The sequence below is a fragment of the Suricata suricatta genome, chromosome 8 (assembly GCF_006229205.1).
Source record: "Suricata suricatta isolate VVHF042 chromosome 8, meerkat_22Aug2017_6uvM2_HiC, whole genome shotgun sequence".
In the NCBI taxonomy this organism is placed as follows: Eukaryota; Metazoa; Chordata; class Mammalia; order Carnivora; family Herpestidae; genus Suricata; species Suricata suricatta.
Genome location: NC_043707.1, coordinates 109,769,089 through 109,788,102, shown reverse-complemented (window position 1 = coordinate 109,788,102; position 19,014 = coordinate 109,769,089). Strand labels below are relative to the sequence as shown.

At 55.6% G+C, this 19,014-nt stretch overlaps 3 protein-coding genes across 5 annotated transcripts; 2 read left to right on the top strand and 1 right to left on the bottom strand.

The window, feature by feature from the left end:
* The first annotated feature begins 4,053 nt into the window (after positions 1–4,053).
* GUCA2B (guanylate cyclase activator 2B) lies at positions 4,054–6,536 on the top strand. The gene is made up of 3 exons (XM_029949881.1): positions 4,054–4,173; positions 5,311–5,497; positions 6,254–6,536. The coding sequence occupies exons 1-3, from the start codon at positions 4,084–4,086 to the stop codon at positions 6,313–6,315; spliced, it is 339 nt and encodes a 112-aa protein (XP_029805741.1). The 5' UTR covers positions 4,054–4,083; the 3' UTR covers positions 6,316–6,536.
* Positions 6,537–9,876: 3,340 nt separating this feature from the next.
* On the bottom strand, positions 9,877–13,197 carry GUCA2A (guanylate cyclase activator 2A). Of its 3 annotated transcripts, XM_029946368.1 has the most exons (5): positions 12,067–12,082; positions 11,597–11,696; positions 11,221–11,329; positions 10,550–10,745; positions 9,877–10,143 (listed from the first exon to the last, which is right to left on the bottom strand). In XM_029946368.1, the coding sequence occupies exons 3-5, from the start codon at positions 11,293–11,295 to the stop codon at positions 10,079–10,081; spliced, it is 336 nt and encodes a 111-aa protein (XP_029802228.1). In that variant the 5' UTR covers positions 11,296–11,329; positions 11,597–11,696; positions 12,067–12,082; the 3' UTR covers positions 9,877–10,078. The 3 variants fall into 3 exon arrangements, with proteins under 3 accessions (XP_029802228.1, XP_029802227.1, XP_029802229.1); XM_029946367.1 differs by lacking the exons at positions 9,877–10,143; positions 10,550–10,745; positions 11,221–11,329 and adding exons at positions 12,573–12,725; positions 12,941–13,197 and having other exon boundaries at positions 11,602–11,794; positions 12,067–12,080; XM_029946369.1 differs by lacking the exons at positions 9,877–10,143; positions 10,550–10,745; positions 11,221–11,329; positions 12,067–12,082 and adding exons at positions 12,573–12,725; positions 12,941–13,197 and having other exon boundaries at positions 11,602–11,794.
* Positions 13,198–13,789: 592 nt separating this feature from the next.
* LOC115297703 lies at positions 13,790–18,170 on the top strand. Its single transcript, XM_029945840.1, has 5 exons — positions 13,790–13,942; positions 16,063–16,435; positions 16,732–17,014; positions 17,847–17,929; positions 18,112–18,170. The coding sequence occupies exons 1-5, from the start codon at positions 13,790–13,792 to the stop codon at positions 18,168–18,170; spliced, it is 951 nt and encodes a 316-aa protein (XP_029801700.1).
* Positions 18,171–19,014: the final 844 nt, after the last annotated feature.

Genomic DNA, 19,014 nt, shown 5'->3' with positions numbered 1-19,014 from the left:
TTAAAGGATGCCTTAGAGTTTGCCAAGCACATAAGACACAAAGAGGATTCTGTTTCTTGATAAACAAATGATTTCACAACCCTGAAAATAATAATCGCCTGCATTTTTTGAACACGCAGCATGTGACAGGCTCCTTGCCTATGTCAGGAAGGTGCTAGATGAGGTGGATGAGGTTCAGAGAAGTAGGAAACTGTCCAAGGCCAAACACCTAGTGGTTCTTGGAATAGATATTTCAAATATGTTCATTTGTTCAGCTCATCAGGTGTTAGTTGAGCACCAGCCACGTGCCAGAAACTGTTTTGGGAGAACAAAATAGACCGATTCCTTACTCTAATAGAGCTTACAATCCAGTAGGGAGAGAAGTATAAGAAATGAAATGTATATATAGGACCAGTGCTATAAGAAAGCAAGTTAAGCAAACAAGGATTGAGGAGGGAAGTCCTCTGAGGTAGGATGGCCAGGCAAGATCTCTTTGGGGAAGTGGCATTTAAGCAGACACTGGATGCAGTGACAGGGAAGCTATAGATACATGTGGGGGAAGAGCAAAGACCCAAAGTAAGCAACCTTTGGTGTGTTTGGACAACAGCAAGGTAGCTAGTGTGGCCAGAACCCAGAGAGTGAGGGGCAGAATCTTTGGAGATAAGCTCAAAACCTTTGGGAGGATGCCAAAAGAGCCTTTTGGAACAGTAGAAGCCTTTGACTTTACCCTGGCTGGACTCAGACTCAAGACTGCAGTATCAACTCTTACTGAATCTTCAGCCTGCCAGTCTGCAGTCTTCCCTACAGATTTCAGACTTGCCAACCCCACTATTAAATAAGCCAATTTCTTAAAAACACATCTAGAGAGAGAGACAGACATAGATTAGATGATTGATTGATAGGTAGATGATGGGTGGATAGGCAGATAGTAGCAAGAAAGAAAAGGATAAGATTTAAATTTTACATATAAAAATAGGATGGGATATATATGAATATATAAATAGATATGTGAATATATATTCATATTCTACATTCATTCTGTTTCTCTGGAGAATTCTGACTAATACAAGGCTGTTTGAATAATCCGTGAGACCCATGACCAGGAAAGATAGCTTGGACCTGGGGTAGCAGTGGACATGGTGAGATATGGTTAAAGTCTAGAAATATGTTAAAGGTAGAGTCAACTGGATGCGCTAATGAAATTAATTTGGCAAATTAAAGAAGAGGCATCAAGGATGACTCAGATTTTCCGCCTGAGCGACAAGGGCATGGGAGCACTGTTGAATGTTATGGCAGATGCTGGGCTGGTAAATAAAGGAGTCTGGAACAGAGGAAAGAGGTCAGGTTAGGGAGAGAAGAGGGTCCTGGTGCATTAAAGTCCTTGAGACTTGATCAGATCACTGATGACTATGGACACAGGACCGTGATCCGAGGACTGAGCCCTGGAGCCCCTAGGGCATTCTGAGGACACAGAGAAGATGAGCCAATGAGATTGGCAGAAAATCTAGGGAACGCGTGTCCCAGGTGGCAAGTGGAGAAAATGCTTTCTTCCAAGAACGACAGGGTGGTCAGCTGTGACAAATGCTACTGAGGAAGTAGTCCATTTAGGGGCAAGTAGGTTCCCAGGCTCCAGGGCACCACAATGGGGGGCCCTGAGTGGGGAACCCAGTGTCAAGGTAGGAGCTCCCAAACACATACAGGCAAGCTGTCACTCACTCCACCGTGGCGCTTGAGGCTTCCACACAGAGACCAGAGTCCAGGCTGGCATGACAGTCATTTCCCAGGTCCCTAAAGAAGGAAGTGCCTTGAGAAACTTCAGAGTATGCTGGCCAAACAGGGCGGCAGTCAGGGTTTGCGTCTGTGACTGATTTAATTTTGACGGATGATGGGTCATTCATGGAGCAATTAGGAGGAGCTGGGCTGAAATACGAAATTGAGTCATGTTAGGCAGATAGGGAAGTCACACGACTTGTTCCCAGGAAAAGAGTAACACATGATGGACCCTGGCTGGAGGAGCTAGAAGGCAAAGAAGAGAAAGAAGATTGTTCTTCACCCTTTGGTGTGGGGGTGGGGCGAGCTTGCTCTGATTGGAAGAGCAAGGATTCAGGAGTCAAAGATCAAAACTGTTCCAGCTATAGGTTCAGAGATGGGGCTTGTCAGGGAGAGCCCTGTGGAGAAGGCGAGGCAGAGGAACCAGCACTGACTGCATGGTCACTGTGGACCAGACACGCTGGGGAGATGATCAGCTTGGGGACAGGGAGTCACCAGTTCCTCTGGGATGGGACTGGTCCATTTTACCTCCCAACAGCCATGCTGAAGTTGTTCATTATTTCCCACACTTACTTATGAAGAAACAGAGGGACACAGAGAAGCAAAGTAAGGGAGCCAAGGTCACACAGTTGAGAAGCACTGAGATCTTCTTGCCTCCAAGGCCCATGTTCCGTTTTCTAGAACGCCGTCCGCTGAGCAGATGCACGAATCCCAGAGATAAAGCCTGCTCTCCCCTTACTCACATGGTGCTTGACGTTGTTGGGCCCCAGGTTGCTCATCGGGGAAATGGAGACAACCATTACACCTCTCCTAGTGGTGCACCATGCATATAAACCAGCTCTGAGCCTAGCGCACGGTGCATGTTCAAGAAGTGGGAGCTATTGTTGACGTTGACTATTTTCAATTTGCAGATGAGAAAGCATGTAGGGGCCCATTAATTCCTTCATACTCGAAACAGTCTGGATTCAAAGCAAGACATAGGAAATGCCAGAGCCCACTCAAACCCTTCTCCGTTTCCTCCCAAGTGAAGAGAAAGGGCGATGGGCATTCTAGGCAGTTAGAATGTATCAGTAAAAGAATGTGCAAGTTGGGTTTGTCTTAGGACATGTGATGTGATGACAAAGTGTAGCCATAGGTTGGAGCATGAGCCTTAAACACCTAGCTGGGCCATCTGGGCTTCAGTTCAATGCCATGTTTGGGGTACTTGTCACATGCCGGGCTCCCTGTCCAGCAGGAGGGAGCCCTGGCCCTCAAGCACTGTTTACAGCTGCCTGGAGGCAGTGGTGATAACACCTTCGTGGACTTTGCCCTCTTCTCTCTGACCCCACCTTCAGCCATGGATATAGTGGGTTACACATTGCCTAGAAGGAAATTAGGGGGCATATATTACTCAGTGGACCCAGCCCCATCACCCCCACAGCGACCCCATGCAGGAGATTTTGTCATTATGCTCATTTGATGGAAGACAGGCTCAGTCCGAGTTGGTGTGACTTGTCCAAACTGATACAGCTGCAGCAGGACCAGGATTTGAGCCCAAGTCAGTCTGTCCCCTAGTCGGTGCTTCTTGCCTCCTCTTCTAACCCAATAGCATGCTGGGTTAAGCGATTGGCTTCTGTAAGGCATGGACAGGCGAGATGCGTCAACATGGACTGACGGTACCAAGCACCATTTGCAGGTGGTGGATAGAGGCAGGTTGAGGGCCTGGGTAGGAACTGATCAGAAGGAGGATGGAGCCTTAAACTAAACCTGGTGGAGGGGCAGGAGACAATTGGGTCCAGGGCCTCAGAGATCACTGTCCGTGCCGGACATCAGTCCTGTGTTGGCCCATCTCGAGATGCCCTGGACCAGCCTGTCTATCTGCATCGTTTTTCCAGAGAAAGGACCACGGGCTGACCTGAGTCAAAGACACTTGAGTCCCTGCCATTCCACTGACTAGCCTGGTAACCTGAAGCAAGTTAATTCACCTCCTGAGCCTCACTTTCCCTGTCTGTACAGTGGTCTCTCCATCATTCCGTGTGATGGGTGTCATGGAGCTAAGGAAAGTGGTGTGTCCAACCCCTCCCCTCCTCCCCACCCTTCTGAGCTACCCACACAGGTGCCTGACACACAGTATCCTGTTTCTGTGTGCTCTGGGCCTCCCTGCCCTCAACACCCCCAGCCCCCTTCCTAGGAATGGGCTCTGGGCTTGTCAGAGAGCCACCCAGCTGTCAACCCCACCCCAGCTGGCCGGTTAATGAGTGGCCAGGGCCCTGGAACCGGGCTTATAAAGAGGTGCTCACAGGGGAAGCAGGTGGGAGCCTGTGGACAGCAGCAGTGGGATACAGACGTCGTGAGATGCATGGCAGGATGGTGTCAGGGCTCCTGTCCAGGGTCACCGTGTTCCTCCTGGTGCTGCTGCAGGACACACAGTCAGTCTACATTCAGGTGAGTCCCTGTGGCCAGTGTGCCCTTTGCCTGAAGGTTCACCCAGGAGAGGCTGGATTGGAGAAGGGACGCTAGGAACTTCATGGGATACAGGGGAGCAAGGGCCCAGGGCTCAGCCCAACACCTAAGCACAACCCAGGGACCAAGACAGCTGGCAGGTGGGGGCAGCAAGAAGCCTGAAGGCAGTGATGATGGCATTGATAGCAAGAATAAACTGCTGCTCTCTCAGAAGGCCGGTCCTGGCCAGAGGTCAGAGGGTGGAACAAGATATAGTCCCTGCCCTTCCAGAGACCGGAAGGAGGGGGCTCTCCCACAGCTCCGTATATTCACCCTTGAGTGGGTGGATGGGGGACAGTCACCAGAAGAGCTTCCTGGCAGGTAACTGAGCTGACATTGAAGGACGGGCAGGAGGTAGCCAGGCACAGAGGACAAGACAGCACAGGGCAGATGGCACAGCATATGCAAAGGCTCAGAGAGAAGACAGCAGGGGCCCAGGGCTCCTTTCTGGACAACTATGAAGCCAGAGGGGATCGTGGAAGCAGGGTTCACCTGCCAGGTGGCAGGATGCCGCTGGCCAGCAAGGATGGGGATGTCTGTGGCCCTGGGTGTCCGTCACATTCCCAACTCTGGGTGGAGCCTCCTTGGGAGGGATGGGAAGAGTCACCTTCCCCGCACCCCCCCAGCTGTGCAGCCCTGGCCTTGGAACCCGGCCAACTTGGAGCTGCCATCATTTTGCCGTGTCAGTTCAGGGGTGATCACCCAGTCACCGAGTGTGGCCTGTACTGGTGCCAGGCGCTGGGGAGGGGCCATTTTCCAGATGCAGCTCAGAGTGTGGAAGACACAGACAGCCCGTTGGGAAGAGCTGGGATTTGAACCGGGGCAGGTTGAGGGGGGGTTACATTGGTCTCCAAAGCCCGTATCCCAAACCACTCGCTCCCCAGCCCCACCAGACCCTCATCTACAGTTCCTGGAGGCCTGGGGCATGCTGGGGTGCGAAGTGGCAGGCGCCGGCTCCCACCAGCAAGGCCTCTTGACCCTCCCTGAAAACATGGAAAGTTCTGCCGGGTCTGAGGCACTCTGACCTCCCTGCCCAGCTTTGATCCCTCTCACCTCCTCTCTCTCCCCATTCCCCCCCAGTACCAAGGCTTCCGGGTCCAGCTGGAATCAGTGAAGAGGCTGAGTGACCTAGAGGAGCAGAGACTACCCAGCCCCCGCCTCCAGACCCAGTCCCTTGTGCCCTCCGCATGTCACCACCGAGCCCTGCCACAGGACCTCCAGCCCGTCTGTGCGTCCAAGGAAGCAGCCAGCATCTTCCAGGCCTTGAGTGAGTGCCCCCACCCCTGCGGAGCTTGGGTGGCTCTGGCTGGCTCCCCTCCCCACACCCCACTCCTCCACTTCCATTCTTTCTACTAAGCACCCAGTGCCAGTGCCAGGGCAGGGAGAGTCGGGCCTAACAGGAGGCCTCTCAAGCCCCGGCAACCTGGACCATCGATTGTCCCACCAGATGTCACAGATAGGAGGGAGGGAGGGAAGAGGGCACTGGACCACGAACCTGTAAGCCATGCCTGCAATACAGTGGTTGATGGGGAGGCATGGGGAGGGGGAGACACAGAGGAGAGATGGCTGTGTCTCAGGTGGCATAACAGGTCTGAAAGACTTCCAAAAGGAGACGACATCTAAGCTGAAATGTGAGGAGGAAACAGAACTGGCCAGTGACTAAAACGGCTACTAGCATTTATTGAGCACCTCCTAAGTGCCAGGCCTGTGTCAGGCCCTTTGCTGGTCTTCTCTCTTCACCACCACCTTGTCAGTTGATGCTGTCCATAGAGTCACCAGGAAAATTTCAGCCCAGAAAGTGTAAGAGGTGTGCCCAGGCACCGCTAGGAAGGGGAGGGCCGGGACTTGAACCCAAGCCACTCTCTGCTTCTACAGCATCACGCTCCTGATCTGTGAGAAGGAGGCTGGTCCTCACCCCCAGGCCCTCCCCAAAGCAGCCTTCTCTGGCTGCCCAGACATCAGCCCCCTGGACCACAGGTGGTTCATAGTCAGGCTCAGCTGACTGGTTCTCTCCCCTGCCCAGGGACCATCGCTAATGATGACTGTGAGCTGTGTGTGAATGTTGCCTGCACCGGCTGCCGCTGAGGTGGCTGGCCGCCCTGAGCCTGCCCTGGACACTTTGTCCCCAGCCTACTGTCGTCACAGCCTGGACCCCCACCTGGGTTCTGGGGGGACCCTGAGGTCATCACCACCAGCCAGAGGCCCGAGCGGCTGGATCTGGCACAAGGCGGTTGGACGCTTGGTTGGAGGAGAGTTTGGCCCCCAAGGCAGCCCTGCTGCTGAATAAAGATTCCCCATCCCACATACAGAGTCTGCGGCCCATTTGTCCATCCCGGGAGCCTCGGGCAGAGCCGAGGGGGCAGGTGAGCGGTGGAGGAGAAAGGCTGATCTCATGATACGGTCATGAATTTCCCAGTTTTCAGCGCCTGGGGAGTGGGGTCATAAAGCCCTATTTCATATAGGAGGAGGGAGGCTCAGGGGTGGGGGGCAGGGAGCGAAATGAGTCGCAGGCAATCACAGAGCTAGGAAACTGCAGAGCACCTGTTCCCATCAGACCCGCAAGCCAAGATCAAGGGTTGGCCCAGCCACAGAGCCAGCTCGACAACCAGGGTGCCGGGAGGGCAGGGAGCGTCCCCCAAGGGGTAGGGCTGCAGGAGCCCTGGGTGCAGAGAAGAACCAGTCATGCCCCTTCCCCAGGCCCATTGTCTGGGCTGCCTCCGCCCCAGGGCTCCTGAGAAGATGGGCCTTGGCCCTTACACTTACCTTCCTGAGCGCCCTCTCTTCTCAGGCTCCCCAGGACCATCTGGCCAGCTCTAGACGGAAGACTTTTCCTCCCTCACTCCATCCTGGCAGCCCTGAGGAATAATAGTAACAATAATAGCCAACATCTAATGGGCATTTGCTAGACCCTTGGTGCTATTCTAAATGCCTTGCCCATATTAACTCACTGAGTCCTCAAAACCATCTGATGAAGCAGGTACCATTATAAATACTCCACTTTACAAACAAAGAGACTCAGGGACAAAGAGAGAACTAACTAGGCTGAGACCACAGGCTCGGCAAAGTGCCAAAGCAGACTTCTTCCCAGGCTGCCTCCCCTGTGATTCAGGCCACGCTGGTGACACCTGATGGGGGGATGGGGTCTGCACTCACATGGCTGCGGCCACCTCCTTCACTCAGGGCAGGGGCCACGCTGGGCGTTCCCTGAAGAAGGGCCTTTCCACAGGGTGGGCTCTGCCACAGCCCCTGTCCCGGGCAGCCAGGGAGGAGAGCCAGACATAAGGGGGCAGTGTACTCTGAGCTCAGCTCACTCAGGGCCAACCAAAGCCATGGTGAATTTCCCCAGACCAGCTACACGTCCAATCTCCCAGCTCTGCCCATGAGCCCCACGGCCCCACATCCCACCAGGATACAAACCCCAGAGCTCTAGTTCCTTCCTGTCCCTCACCCCACGGGCAACGCTGGCTGGTGCCTTTGCAATGCCCCCTGTGGCTCTTGGGCCCCTCCCTTCCCTTACCACCATTATAGATGGGCCCTGATCACATTTCCCCAGGCTGGGCAGACCTTCCTCCCTGGCCCTTCGTCCTGCAGACTCTCCGTGCCCAACATGCCAGGGAAACCCCGCAGCCCTGCCCTGATGGGGCCCCTTATCCTTCTGTGGCTCCCCAGCGCCCCCTCTCAGTTCTAAACTGAGCCCAAAGGCACCATTTGGCCTTGCTCCCACTGCTCCCTTCAGCAACACTGGGTCTCCACCTGCCTGGGGAGGAGGCAGAGAAAGAAAATGCCAGTAACTGAACACCTACTATGTGCCAGGCTCAAGCTGAGCCAGCCACACAGAAATAATAATAATAATAGCGGCGGCAGCAGCAGAGCACCCACTAGGGCCCTGCAGGACTCTCAGAGCTTTTCCTATATGACCGCATCTTCCCTTCACTCAACCCTACCAAGTAGGGATTCTTATTATCCCCATTTTACAGATAAGGAGATTGAGGAGAGAAGAGGCTAAGTAACTGGCCCAAGTCACACAGCTGGTAACAGGCAGAGGCAGGATTCACACCCAGAGCTCAGCTCCAGAGTGAGAGCATTTCATGATTCAGCCCTGCCATGCATCGCATCAAGTCCCCCTGCAGCCCTGGGAGGTGCTATTTGTCATCATCACCATTTTCAGATGAGGAAACCAAGTCTCAAGGAGAATTTTTTTGTAGTGTAAGTAACATTACATACACATTTACATGCATTATTTGTACACAACTCGTAAGTGACACGGTCAGGTTTGAACCCAGCCCTGGGTGCCTCCCAGGACCCACCCTGTCCAGACTGAACCATGCTAGTTCTGTGGACCTACTTCTGCGTCCGCACCTACTCCACCTTCTGGAAGGCCCTCCAGATCGGTTTTGAAAGTCCCTCCACCCCAGTACGTATGCTGCCCCTGCCCTTTGCAGAGCCTCCCCTGACCTGGCCCTGAAGACACCTCACCCTCTGAATTCTGCAGCCCAAGGAATTCTGCCTCATCACCCTGTGGCACTTCTCTACCTGACTCCCCAAGAAATGCCCTGGTCACCCCCTCTTCCCCCATCCCTCTAACTCTGCTAACAAGTACCCCTCCACGCCTCACCTCCTTGCCCCTGTCTGAACTTTTCCCAGCACTTGACTCTGGTTCCTCATTTTTTGGCTTATTTGTTTTTATCATTTATTGAAATCTCTGCTGGCGCATGGCCTGAACTTTTCCTACATCTCAGACACATTTACATGCATTATTTCACCCAGCCTGGGTGGCGGGTACTATTACAGTCTCAGATTTACAGGGGAGGAGATTGAGGGTCAGAGACAGAAAGTGACTTTTCCGAGCATCACACAGCATGTGGGGCGGGGCTGGAACTGGGAATCTCTGGCTTTCCCCTGCCCTGCGTTACGTCCTCATGCAGGCTTCGGGGTGGTGGGGCTCACCCACCCGGGGAGCAGAGAGACTTCCCCCCCCTCCCCCGCACAGAAGCCATTATGGCATCTGAGGGTCAGAGCCTTGCAAGGGGTGTGGGTGATCAAAGCGCCCACAGAGCACAGAAGACAAAGTGGGAGCATGAAGACCCCCCTGGGAGGGTCAAGAAAGGCTTCTGAGGAGGCACCATGGGAGCACAACCTGAGTAGGAGTTTATCTGGCCAGGAGTGTGGGAGGAGGAGAGGAGCACAAGTGAAGGGTGCAGAGGAAGGGGTGAGGTCCGTGGCTTGAGGTGTGGTTCTGGGAGTGGGGGCGGGGGGGAGGGCAGGAGGCAACGCTGAGGTGGTCAGGGGTGCCAGGGTACCCTAGGGTTCCCTGAACAGTCCAGAGCTTGGGGCCAGTCTCACAGCCGCAGACTGTTGGACATGCAGACCAGCGACTCCTGAGCTCACTCAGGGATTAGGGACTTTGGTGCCCCCCAGCCCGGGGAATGTGAAAGAAAAACAGAGGTTCCCCTCCCCGCGCACACACACTGGTGGCCTACAGATGGAGGTTACCGTCAGTGCCTGCCTGTGGTGGCAGCCACGGTTCAGTAGGGGGGGAGGGGGGCCTTGCACTTCACACAGTAAACTCTCAGCTTGAGGGCAGGGTAGGCACCCATGAAGCTGGGTGAGGAGTCAGTTGGCAGATGAAGGAAGAGACACCAGGAGTACTCTGGGATCTGGTTTATTGGCTGAGGGTCGCAGTGGATCTTGGGGGGCAGTGGCAGCTCCGGACGGGTCAGGGGCCGGGCCTGCGCAGGTCGCCCCGGGCCACGCCCTCTTCACTCCTCCCCTGGGGGCAGGGTAGGCGGAGCTGCGGGCCTTGGGAGCATCTGCGGGGGAGGGGTCAGGAGGCAGCGAGCCGACCTTCCTAGCATCCAGCACAGGCAGCGAAGGCACAGATCTCGCACGACTCCGGGTCCTCGGCGATGGCCTCTGCGCAGGAGAGATGGGGCGCCCAGAGAGCCAAAGCCCCGCCCTCCCTTGAGCCAGAGCTTGGACATCTGCCTCCCCCCCCTCCCCCAGAGTCCCCAGGTGAAACCCAGGCCTGTCCCCTCCCACCGGCTGGCCTTTCCGCCCCAAACAAGTACCGCTCAAGCCCGCCAGTCAGGGTGAGGATGCCACCCAGAAGGAGCAATCGCGAAGGCCAGAGGGACCGCGATGCACAACTGGCACTCAATCACCGGTCAGAGCGAGGATCGGTCTAAAGCGAGCTCCGCCAATTACAACTTAGAACTAATTACCACAGTTTCAGCAGATCCACCAATCAGAGCACAGCCCCCTCCAACGCCACCAATCAGCGAGCTCCCCGACCCCATCCACCAGGGAGGGGGAAACTCACCCAGCCTTTGGAGGATCTCTGGAGCATTGGGCTCCTTGCAGAGAGGCTTGAGTTCTTCCGGAAACTTCTGGTGGCTGCAGACCTTGGGAACCACCGGTCCACCACTCTTCCTATGGTTCCGAATGCCGGGCTCCTGGAGCTCCTGGAGGTCTTTGAGCTTCTTCACGGACTCCAGAGGAAAAGAGAACTCTCCATCCTGAGAGAGACGGGTCCCGAGGGTGAGGCCAGGCCACAGCCTGCTCCCGGATGCCCGCGTGGTTCCCAAGACCCAGGTCGACAGTCTGGCTGAGAGGAAGGTCTAGGATTGAATCGAGCTCCTTCACTTCCCAGCCATGTGCCTAGGGCCAGTTACGTAACCTCTCTGGGGCTCGATTTTCCTCCTCTGGACTACTTTCCCAGGGTGATCATGGAGCCTCCCTTGAGGAGCTTGGCTCATGGCAAAAGCACTCAGTAAATTGGCTAATCAACACCCTATCCCAAACGGTGATTTCTCTCCTCTCCAAGTTTGAAGGGGAAGGCAGACGAGGCAAGACTGAGAAACAGACTCCTGAGAAAGGGCCACACCTGAGACAGTGCTCAAGCTCCAGAAAGAGTGCGTGCTTCCTCAAGGGCACAGGTCCAGGGAACTGGGGGCAGAGAGCAAGCTGGGCCAGGGTAGGGACAGGATTTACCTGCACAGTGACTCCCCCTGCCAGGACTGTCCAGGTCCCAAGGAAGCACAGTGCAGAGAGCAGGAAGGTGTTCATGGCAGCAGTGCCCAAGAGGGAGGAGCGACTGGTTCTGGATGCCAGGGGGAAGCAGTGGGAATTTTAAAGAGAGCAAGGTTACTAAGTAACTCAGGGGCCTTGTCAGCATCTCCTCGGCTTGCCTTTCAACTCAGGTCTAATCAGATAAGGCTGGAGACAGCCTGGCAGATAAGAGATCAGTCCCAGAAGACCAGGAGAACCCTCGCCCCACCCGGGGCTTCCTCGCCCCACCCTGGGCTTTCACTTTAACCGTAGCCAGGTGGGTCCTGTATTCATTCACCAACAACACATACTCACTGACCTGCTGCACGCCAGGCTCTGGCTGGGGTGGGTCTGCAGCCTGGGGCGCGGGCTGGGAGTTCAAAAAGACTTCTCGAAGGAGGTTGTGCCAGGGCTGAGTTCTGGAGAATAGGTGGAACCTTCTTAGAGAAGGGGCAGGGTTAGAAGGCCACTTCTAGCAGAGGATGCTACATTCGGAACATCCAGGAGGTGAACAGGTCTGGAATATTCAGGGAAATGTGAGGAGTTCGGACTGGGGGGTGGGGGGAGTTCCCAGTGGGTTTCAAGTCATGAGAGATGAATTGCAGACTAAGGCAGGTCCTAGGTTTGGCCACTATGACTTTGAGGGAGGAATCGGCTTTTCCTGTCCCACAGGCCTGGGTTCAAGCCCTACTTACTGCCCGATTGTTAATGTGCATGAACTTGGGCAAATTGTTTCTCCTCTCTGAGCCTCAGTATCCCTTGTGCATAAATAATACTGACACTACCCACCTGGTGGGCTCATTCTGGGGGTTAAATGACGTCATACAAACTCTCAGATCGGTGCTGGGCTCACAGAAAGCACTCGGTGAAAGGTCATTCAGCAATTATTATTATTTTGATCAATATCAGGAGCGGCTTCTGGCCCCGGTTGACTCCTCTGGTGACCACCTGGCTCTCCTGCCCGTCTTCAGTCTCAGATGGTCCTAGAATGAACTCCTCCCCTCTCCCTCCATACCCCCTTGTCCTCTCTCCCCCAGCCCCCTCAGTTCTGCGGTTTCTGCTGCCCAACTGCCCCCACCATGCACCCCTTCCCCGTCTACTCCCTTTCTTCCCCAGCTAGACCAGCCTAACCTGCCTGCCCTGGCCTTTCTGACCAGGCTCACCTCCCCAACCTTCCTGAACACGCTTCCCTGCCATTGCACGTGCTATTTTATCTGCCACCGTTGTCACTAGGTGATCTCCTCCTCAAACTTTAAGACCCGGACCCAAGAACCCCCACTGCATCCCTAAATAACCTCTTGTAGTTCCCACAGAAGCAGGCACATTCCTCTACCAGGAATGGTGGGCAGGGTTACTCGGGTGTGGATCTCTGCCCCTCTAGACTCTGACCCCCACGAGGACTTGCTGCCGCTCAGGGTGTGTTCATCATGTTCTGTTATGAGCAAGGCCTGCAGGACACAGAAGAAGGAAAGCCCTAGGAGCTCCATTGTTCTAATGTACAAACAAACCCCGCTAGAAACCAGGACAGCTTTAAGGAAGGGGAGAGGGGCAGGAACCCTTGGGTGGAGAGAGTCGTTATTGAAGAAGGCGCTGGAGGGGCAGAACCTGACAAGCAGGAAGTACAAAGGGGTCGAGGAGGGGCAGGAAACACTGATTCACCTGCCTTCCCTGGCTGGGCCTCGGAACTGGACTCGACTTCCCTTCCCTCTCGCGTGTGTGTGTGCGCGCGCGCATGTGCGCACATGTGCACGTTGTCGTGCGTGTACATATGCGCGTGCCGGGGCGTGTGTGTGTGTATGTGTGTTCACAGAGGTCTGCAGTCCAGCCACATGGCGGCCTCTGCTCGCTGGGCGCTGGGTGGGAGTGCGCACCCGGGGAGGCTCAGAGATGGGACAGGCTCCGCTAGGATTACGGATGGAGTCCAGGGTGAAGGTGAGGCTAGACATCTGCGGAAGGGTATATAGAGTCCGCTGTGATTGGGTCGGAAGGGAGCACCAGGTACAGATCCGGGGTACAGCTGGGTTAGGGTGAAGGCCAGTTAGGGTCAGCCTGAGGTTCTGGCTTGGGGTCAGGGCTACGCTGGGGCAAGATGGATAAGCCGTTAGTGGTAGGAGCTCAAATCCGGACCCGAGGCGGGGTTAGATGGAGCGGAGGGTTGGGGGTGGGACGTCGGGATAAGGTTTGGCATCGGGGTGCCTCTGGGATTGGGTTGATGTCGGGATTGCACACGATGTTGGTGCTGGTTAGGATAGAATTTAGGACCAGGATTGGGTCAGTGGGAGACTCAAGGAGATTAAGGTATAGTTTAACATCGAGTATGAGGCTTGGGAGGGGCTGCTGTGTGCTGAAGAGCCCGGTTTCTGACGTGCTTTGGTTTTCAGTCTTTCCCTCCCGAGGTACGGAGGGACTGAGGGGCTTTGGTTCCTTGAGCCTCTTTGTCCCACAGCCCCCTAGCCGGGGCCTACCAGATGCTGGGCAGGACTGGAGTGGGTGGGACTGCAGGAGTGACGTCATGCATGCATCATTCATGCGTGGGAAAGAGGAAATGGCTCCGGGCCTCAGGACTTTGGGCCCTGCCCTACCTAACTCCACCTCTGACTTCCCCCTGGGAACTGGGAACCAGCTCCCCTTCCCGTACCCTCCAGTCCATTCCCTGGGCCCAGGAGTGAACTCAGGCCCCCTCCCTGCTGGGTGCCTGATCTTGGGGCCTTTCCGGAACCCCAGGCCCACACCTGGGTCACATGAGGCATTGGTCCCCAGGACCCCCACACCCCTCTTCATTCCTTATGGGCAGTAGGGAAGGCTGGGCTTGTTGCGCTTTCCAGATCCAAGGCCACCTCTTTTGGCAAACTCTCGCTCCTCTAGAACCTTCCAGGCCATGCTGCCTCCATGACCTGCAGCCCTACCTGAAAACCCATCAGTGGCAGTCCCAGACCTTCAGAAGAAAGCCCAGACTCCCTGGCCTGGCATTCAAGGCCCTTCACGATCAGCCCCTGCTCACCCTTAATCCAGGAGCCCCAAAGCACCCCTAAGAACGAACGGGGAAGCCGGGCCCAGACCTGCTGTAGGTGACAAAGCCCCAGCTTTGAAGCTAAGCAGCCCTGGCTGAGAGTCCCAGCCCCACCAGTGAACAGCTATGCAGCCTTTCCCAGACTCGGTTTCTACATCTGACAAGTGGAGACAAGAACCCCACCACGAACTTCCGATTGTCCAGAACACTTTCCTCCCTGACCCCCAGCTCCAGTAAGCCTGGCGTAAGACCATCTCTACTTCCTCTGGTCTCTGCCAGCCTCCTCCCCTTTCCCCCCGTAAATCTGCCAAGCTGTCTGTCCTGCTGGCTCTCCCATGAGCTCCTGAAGGCAGAGCCTGTGTCATGCTCTGTTGTGTCCGAGGCCTGGCATTTAGTGAGGCCACAGAGCCCTCAGGGGATCAGGAGGGTCATGGTACTTGCAGTAGCCGTGGCTGACTGTCAGACGCCCACTCTGGACCAAGCGCCCGGCAGGGGTGGAAGCCAGCCACCCCTGCCCCCCACCAGCAGCCGCTGAGGGGCCACCCTCTGGTCTCTGAGAGGATGCCTGATGCTCTTCCTTTCTGCCCAGCAGTTAACTCTTGTGGTTATGTGACCTCGGCCTGGTCCCAGTGTTCACATTAAAGTTGGGTCCACTGAGGCCCAGTCACCCCAGGCCAGGCTCTGACTGCTGCAGGGGGTGCCGAGAACAGAGCCCAGGCAGTAGGTGAGAGACTCTGGTGCTGATCTTTGTGACCTTGAAGAGGGCGTGGCTCACATTTCACAGGCGCCCATCCTGTTGTAAACATGTCCGGAGGGTGTAACAAGTTCCTCCCTGAGGCCAGAACTATCTGAGGAAGATTGGCAGTGTCTGTGAATCTCTGGCAGCTCTGGGAACATGTAAGAAATACTATTTTTTAAAAATGTTTTACTTGAGAGAGAGTGGGGAAAGGGGCTGGAGAGAGGGAAAGAACCTCAGGCTGGCTCCATGCTTCAGCCTGAGGCAGGGCTTGATCCCACGACCCCAGAATCATGCTTGAGTTGAAATCAAAAGCCAGACACTAAGTCAACTGAGCCACCCAGGAGCCCCGTAAAAAATAACTGTAGAACCCCACTTTATAGAAGAATACAGTGAAGGTCAGAAACCCAGAGAGGTTGGGGCATCCTGGCAGCTCAGTCGGTTAAGCATCCGACTTTGGGTCAGGTCATGATCTCAAGGTTCATGAGTTTGAGGCCTGTCAGCTGTGCTGTCGGGTCAGAGCCTGGAGGCTGCTTCAGATTCTGTGTCTCCCTCTCTGTCTGCCCCTCCCCAGCTCACGCTCTGTGTCTGTCTCTCAAAAATAAATAAAATGTTAAAAAAAAGAAAAAAACATTCCTCTCTTTAAAAAAAAAAGAGAGAGAGAAAGCCCAGAGATGTTAAGAAACCATGGCTTTCCCGAGGGTGCATATGTGGATGCCATGTACGGTTTTATTGGTAGTGCACTGCACAGGGCACCCAGCCAATAAAGTGGATAACCAGAGGATAAAGTGCAGACAGGAGCCTGTGGCTACCTAGGCCTAGAGGAAGGCACAACTTTTCAGATTCATTGCCACGTGGATTTGGCTGCAGCTGCAGTCACAAAGCTGAAAAATTCCAGAACAGAAGTCAGTTCTCACAAATTTCCAAGAAAGGCTTAAACATCTACTCAATCCATACCTCTGACACTATCTTCCTGGCCCCAGGGTCCCATCTTTAAAGAAGGGAAAGAAGAAAGGAGCGGCTTTGAGTCAAGAAGTAGGTCAATGATGCCCATTTTACGGAAGAGGAAACAGAGGCTCTCAGAAGAGAGTGCCCAGTGTTACACAGAGAACGACTGCCGCGTTGGCATCTGAGGCCTATTGGGCTGGAGGGCTCCCCGCTCTTTCACCGATGCTCCCGGGGCAGCTGGGAGGTGCCAGCGGTGTGTCTGCTTGTCTCACATCCGTTGCCCTGGCCAGGAGGTGGCAGTGGTGGAGCTCCCTTCACTGGCAGCTGCCTCCTCAGCCCCCAGTCCCCTGTCCGCTCTGGGCACTGGCCACCGAGACACCCTACCTCCCCGAAGACTGTGAGGAAGGAAAGGGACACAGCTGGAGTCCCTCCCACACGCCCCAGAGGCCACAGGTCAGAAGGAGGTAAGCACAGCCTCCCCAGGGCTCCGCGGGAAGCAGACTGAGGGCCACCAGAGAAGCTCCCCTGGGGCCAGGTCTGGGATTGCTTGGCGGATTGGCAGGCGTTTGAACGGGGCCTTGATCACTGGGCAGGTTTGAGGCCCCAGAGATGGGGGCTGTGGGACAAAGGCCGGAAGCACAGAGGGGAAGGGGGTGGCAGACAGGGCTGAAGTAGAGGATGTGCCAAGAGGTGCTGTGGGCAACAGCCGGGGAAGGAAGCTCTAAATACCAGGCTGAGGCATTTTGCCCTTCCCCTGGAGATGACGGGCCATCACCGGAGGTTTCAGAGCAGGGGAAGACGACGAGAAGAGCTGTGGTTGCAAAAGACTCTGCTGGCGCCCGGGGCATGGGCGGGCAGCCTCGGCATGGCCACTGGCACCTGGGAGTCAGCTGGTCTGGGCAGCGCAGCGACAGGCTGCATGCAGAAGAGAGAGAGGGAGGCGGCAGACAGGGCAGGGCAGTCCTTGGGACCGAGATGTGCCAGGGCCGGCGCCCACTGCCTTCCATCTGGCTTCTCCTGGACTATCTCATCAACACCATGAGGTAAGGCATTTCATCTCCGTTCAACAGATAAGGAAACTGAGGCTCAGAGAGGACAAGGTCTTGCCCAGATCCAATTGCAGCTGCTTCTGACAGCAGAGTCTGTGTTCCTACCATTGCCTCTTGTATTTTTCTGGCCTTTGGGGCCTGCAGGGAACATGCTTAGCCGCAGGCCAGCAGCTCAGGATGGACCAGCTTCTGAGAAGCTTTGGGTGGGGCAGGGTGGGGGCTGCCTGGGGACAGGAGCAGGTACGGCTAGATCTGGGATCCAGCTCAGATCAGTAAGGAAGGAGTAGCAACAGGCCAAGGCCAGGGCCAAGATGAGAAAAGAGGAAGAATTCATGTGTATGAGACTCCCAGTCCTGACCCCTGACACCGCCCGGGATCCCAGCTCTCTCCCAGGCAAGCGTCCTCTGGAACATGGGCCCCCAGGGGGACTCGAGTGGCTCTCTGAGAAGGTTCAGGAAGGGAGGCAGAAGTTGAGTGAGGAGCTATCTCCCCCCACCCCCAGCCCCTGCTCCAGGTAGCATGCTTTCTCTCCCTTCTGCCACCGAGGGGTGCAAATACATACGCAAAGGCACACAGTCACACAAGCACAGACGTGCAAGGGCTCACTCACGTAGAGTCTCATATAAGGCCTCATGGGCACACATCCACCTGCATCATGCTGTCACCCAGGTGCGGAGCCTACAAATACACCAGAGTCACAGTTTGTGTGCCCACACACTCACGCGGAACCAGAGGACTGTTCCCAGGGACACCTCTGCCCGTGAACGTCACTCAGGCATGGGAAGGGTGTGAAGTATCCTCAGATGTCTTTATTGCCATTGTCCAGGGCAGGATGTTGCCTTTTTGACCTTTGGGGGCCTGCGTTGAGAGAGGGGCACCATTCACCCACAGTGACATACCTGCGAGGAGGTACCGTGGGGCGGGATGGGGTGCGGTGACTTGCTGGGAAGGAGGTCAAGGGCACCTGGGGAGAGGCAGCGTGCCTCAGTGGGAAGAGCGGACTGGAGGGAGGCAGAGCTGGCTTCCTGCTCTCTCACCAGCCTCTCTCACTGGCTGTGACCTTGGGCAAATGACTTCATCTCTCTCAACAGCAACGTGCAGCAGGAAAAGGGAGAATGACCCCAATCTCCAAAGCAGTTGGGAGCATTAACTCAGATAATGGCTGTCAAGCACTGGGCAGAGGGCCTGGCAAATGATGGCAATAATCGTAATGTTTGTGCCAGCTGCAGGAGAGTGCGAGTGTGTGGGGACACCAGAACCTGCTTAGGCTGAAGCAGGGCCGGGAGGGCAAGGTGTGTGGCTGGCCCGGCCATGGCCCTCTCCACACCCTCCTGGACAGGGCCAGCCACCAGCCTCAGCTGGTCCGAGAAAGGCAGAGCCTCAGGACAGAGTTTGGGGGTGAAGGTGGAGTGACCTTTACCACCCTACCTTCAGAGCAGGGGGGCAGCAGACAGCAGAGGGGCTGGGACGGGCAGCAAGCTCAGAGGCAGCTCTGGAGTGGGCCCCAGCAGTATGTTTATTGATGGGAACTAGAGGGGCTCCTGGCTCCCTCAGCAAGATCTGAGGGCTGGCCGCCCAGGCACCCCCAACCCATGGGAAAGACACACAGGCAGCAGCCCTCTGCCCTCTGGTGGCCTCCGGTGCTCACTGCAGCCTGGTTGCTTTGTTCTGAGGCCCTGGCGCTCTGGCGGGCTAGCTCCTCAAGCAGAGGATTCCAGGGCACTTTGGGATGAAGCGGGCAGACAGTGAGGCTGGGCGGGCACGGCTCTGCAGCCACTGCTATTATTATTACCTCTACTACTACCGAGCTGGATGACCCCAGGCCAGTGACTTGATGTCTTTATAGCTCAGATTCTACGTTACAAAATGAGGTTGGTAATAGTTATCTACCAAGTAGCTGTTTCAAAGAGCAAATACACTATATCAAGTGCTTGGGATGAGTAATATTAAATAAGAATAAACGGTAGCTGTCCTATTCTGTACTTCTGGGGGCA

Excerpts from the sequence above, each read along its gene's own strand:
- GUCA2B (XM_029949881.1), top strand. The coding sequence starts at position 4,084 with ATGCATGGCAGGATGGTGTCAGGGCTCCTGTCCAGGGTCACCGTGTTC. Across the intron at positions 4,174-5,310 it reads CACAGTCAGTCTACATTCAG|TACCAAGGCTTCCGGGTCCA; the intron begins GTGAGTCCCTGT and ends ATTCCCCCCCAG. Across the intron at positions 5,498-6,253 it reads CAGCATCTTCCAGGCCTTGA|GGACCATCGCTAATGATGAC; the intron begins GTGAGTGCCCCC and ends TCCCCTGCCCAG.
- GUCA2A (XM_029946367.1), bottom strand. The coding sequence starts at position 13,045 with ATGTACACGCACGACAACGTGCACATGTGCGCACATGCGCGCGCGCAC. Across the intron at positions 12,726-12,940 it reads CCGAGGCCCAGCCAGGGAAG|GCCTTGCTCATAACAGAACA; the intron begins GCAGGTGAATCA and ends TGTGTCCTGCAG.
- LOC115297703 (XM_029945840.1), top strand. The coding sequence starts at position 13,790 with ATGCATGCATCATTCATGCGTGGGAAAGAGGAAATGGCTCCGGGCCTC. Across the intron at positions 16,436-16,731 it reads AGGCCACAGGTCAGAAGGAG|ATGACGGGCCATCACCGGAG; the intron begins GTAAGCACAGCC and ends CTTCCCCTGGAG. Across the intron at positions 17,015-17,846 it reads TATCTCATCAACACCATGAG|GGCAGGATGTTGCCTTTTTG; the intron begins GTAAGGCATTTC and ends GCCATTGTCCAG.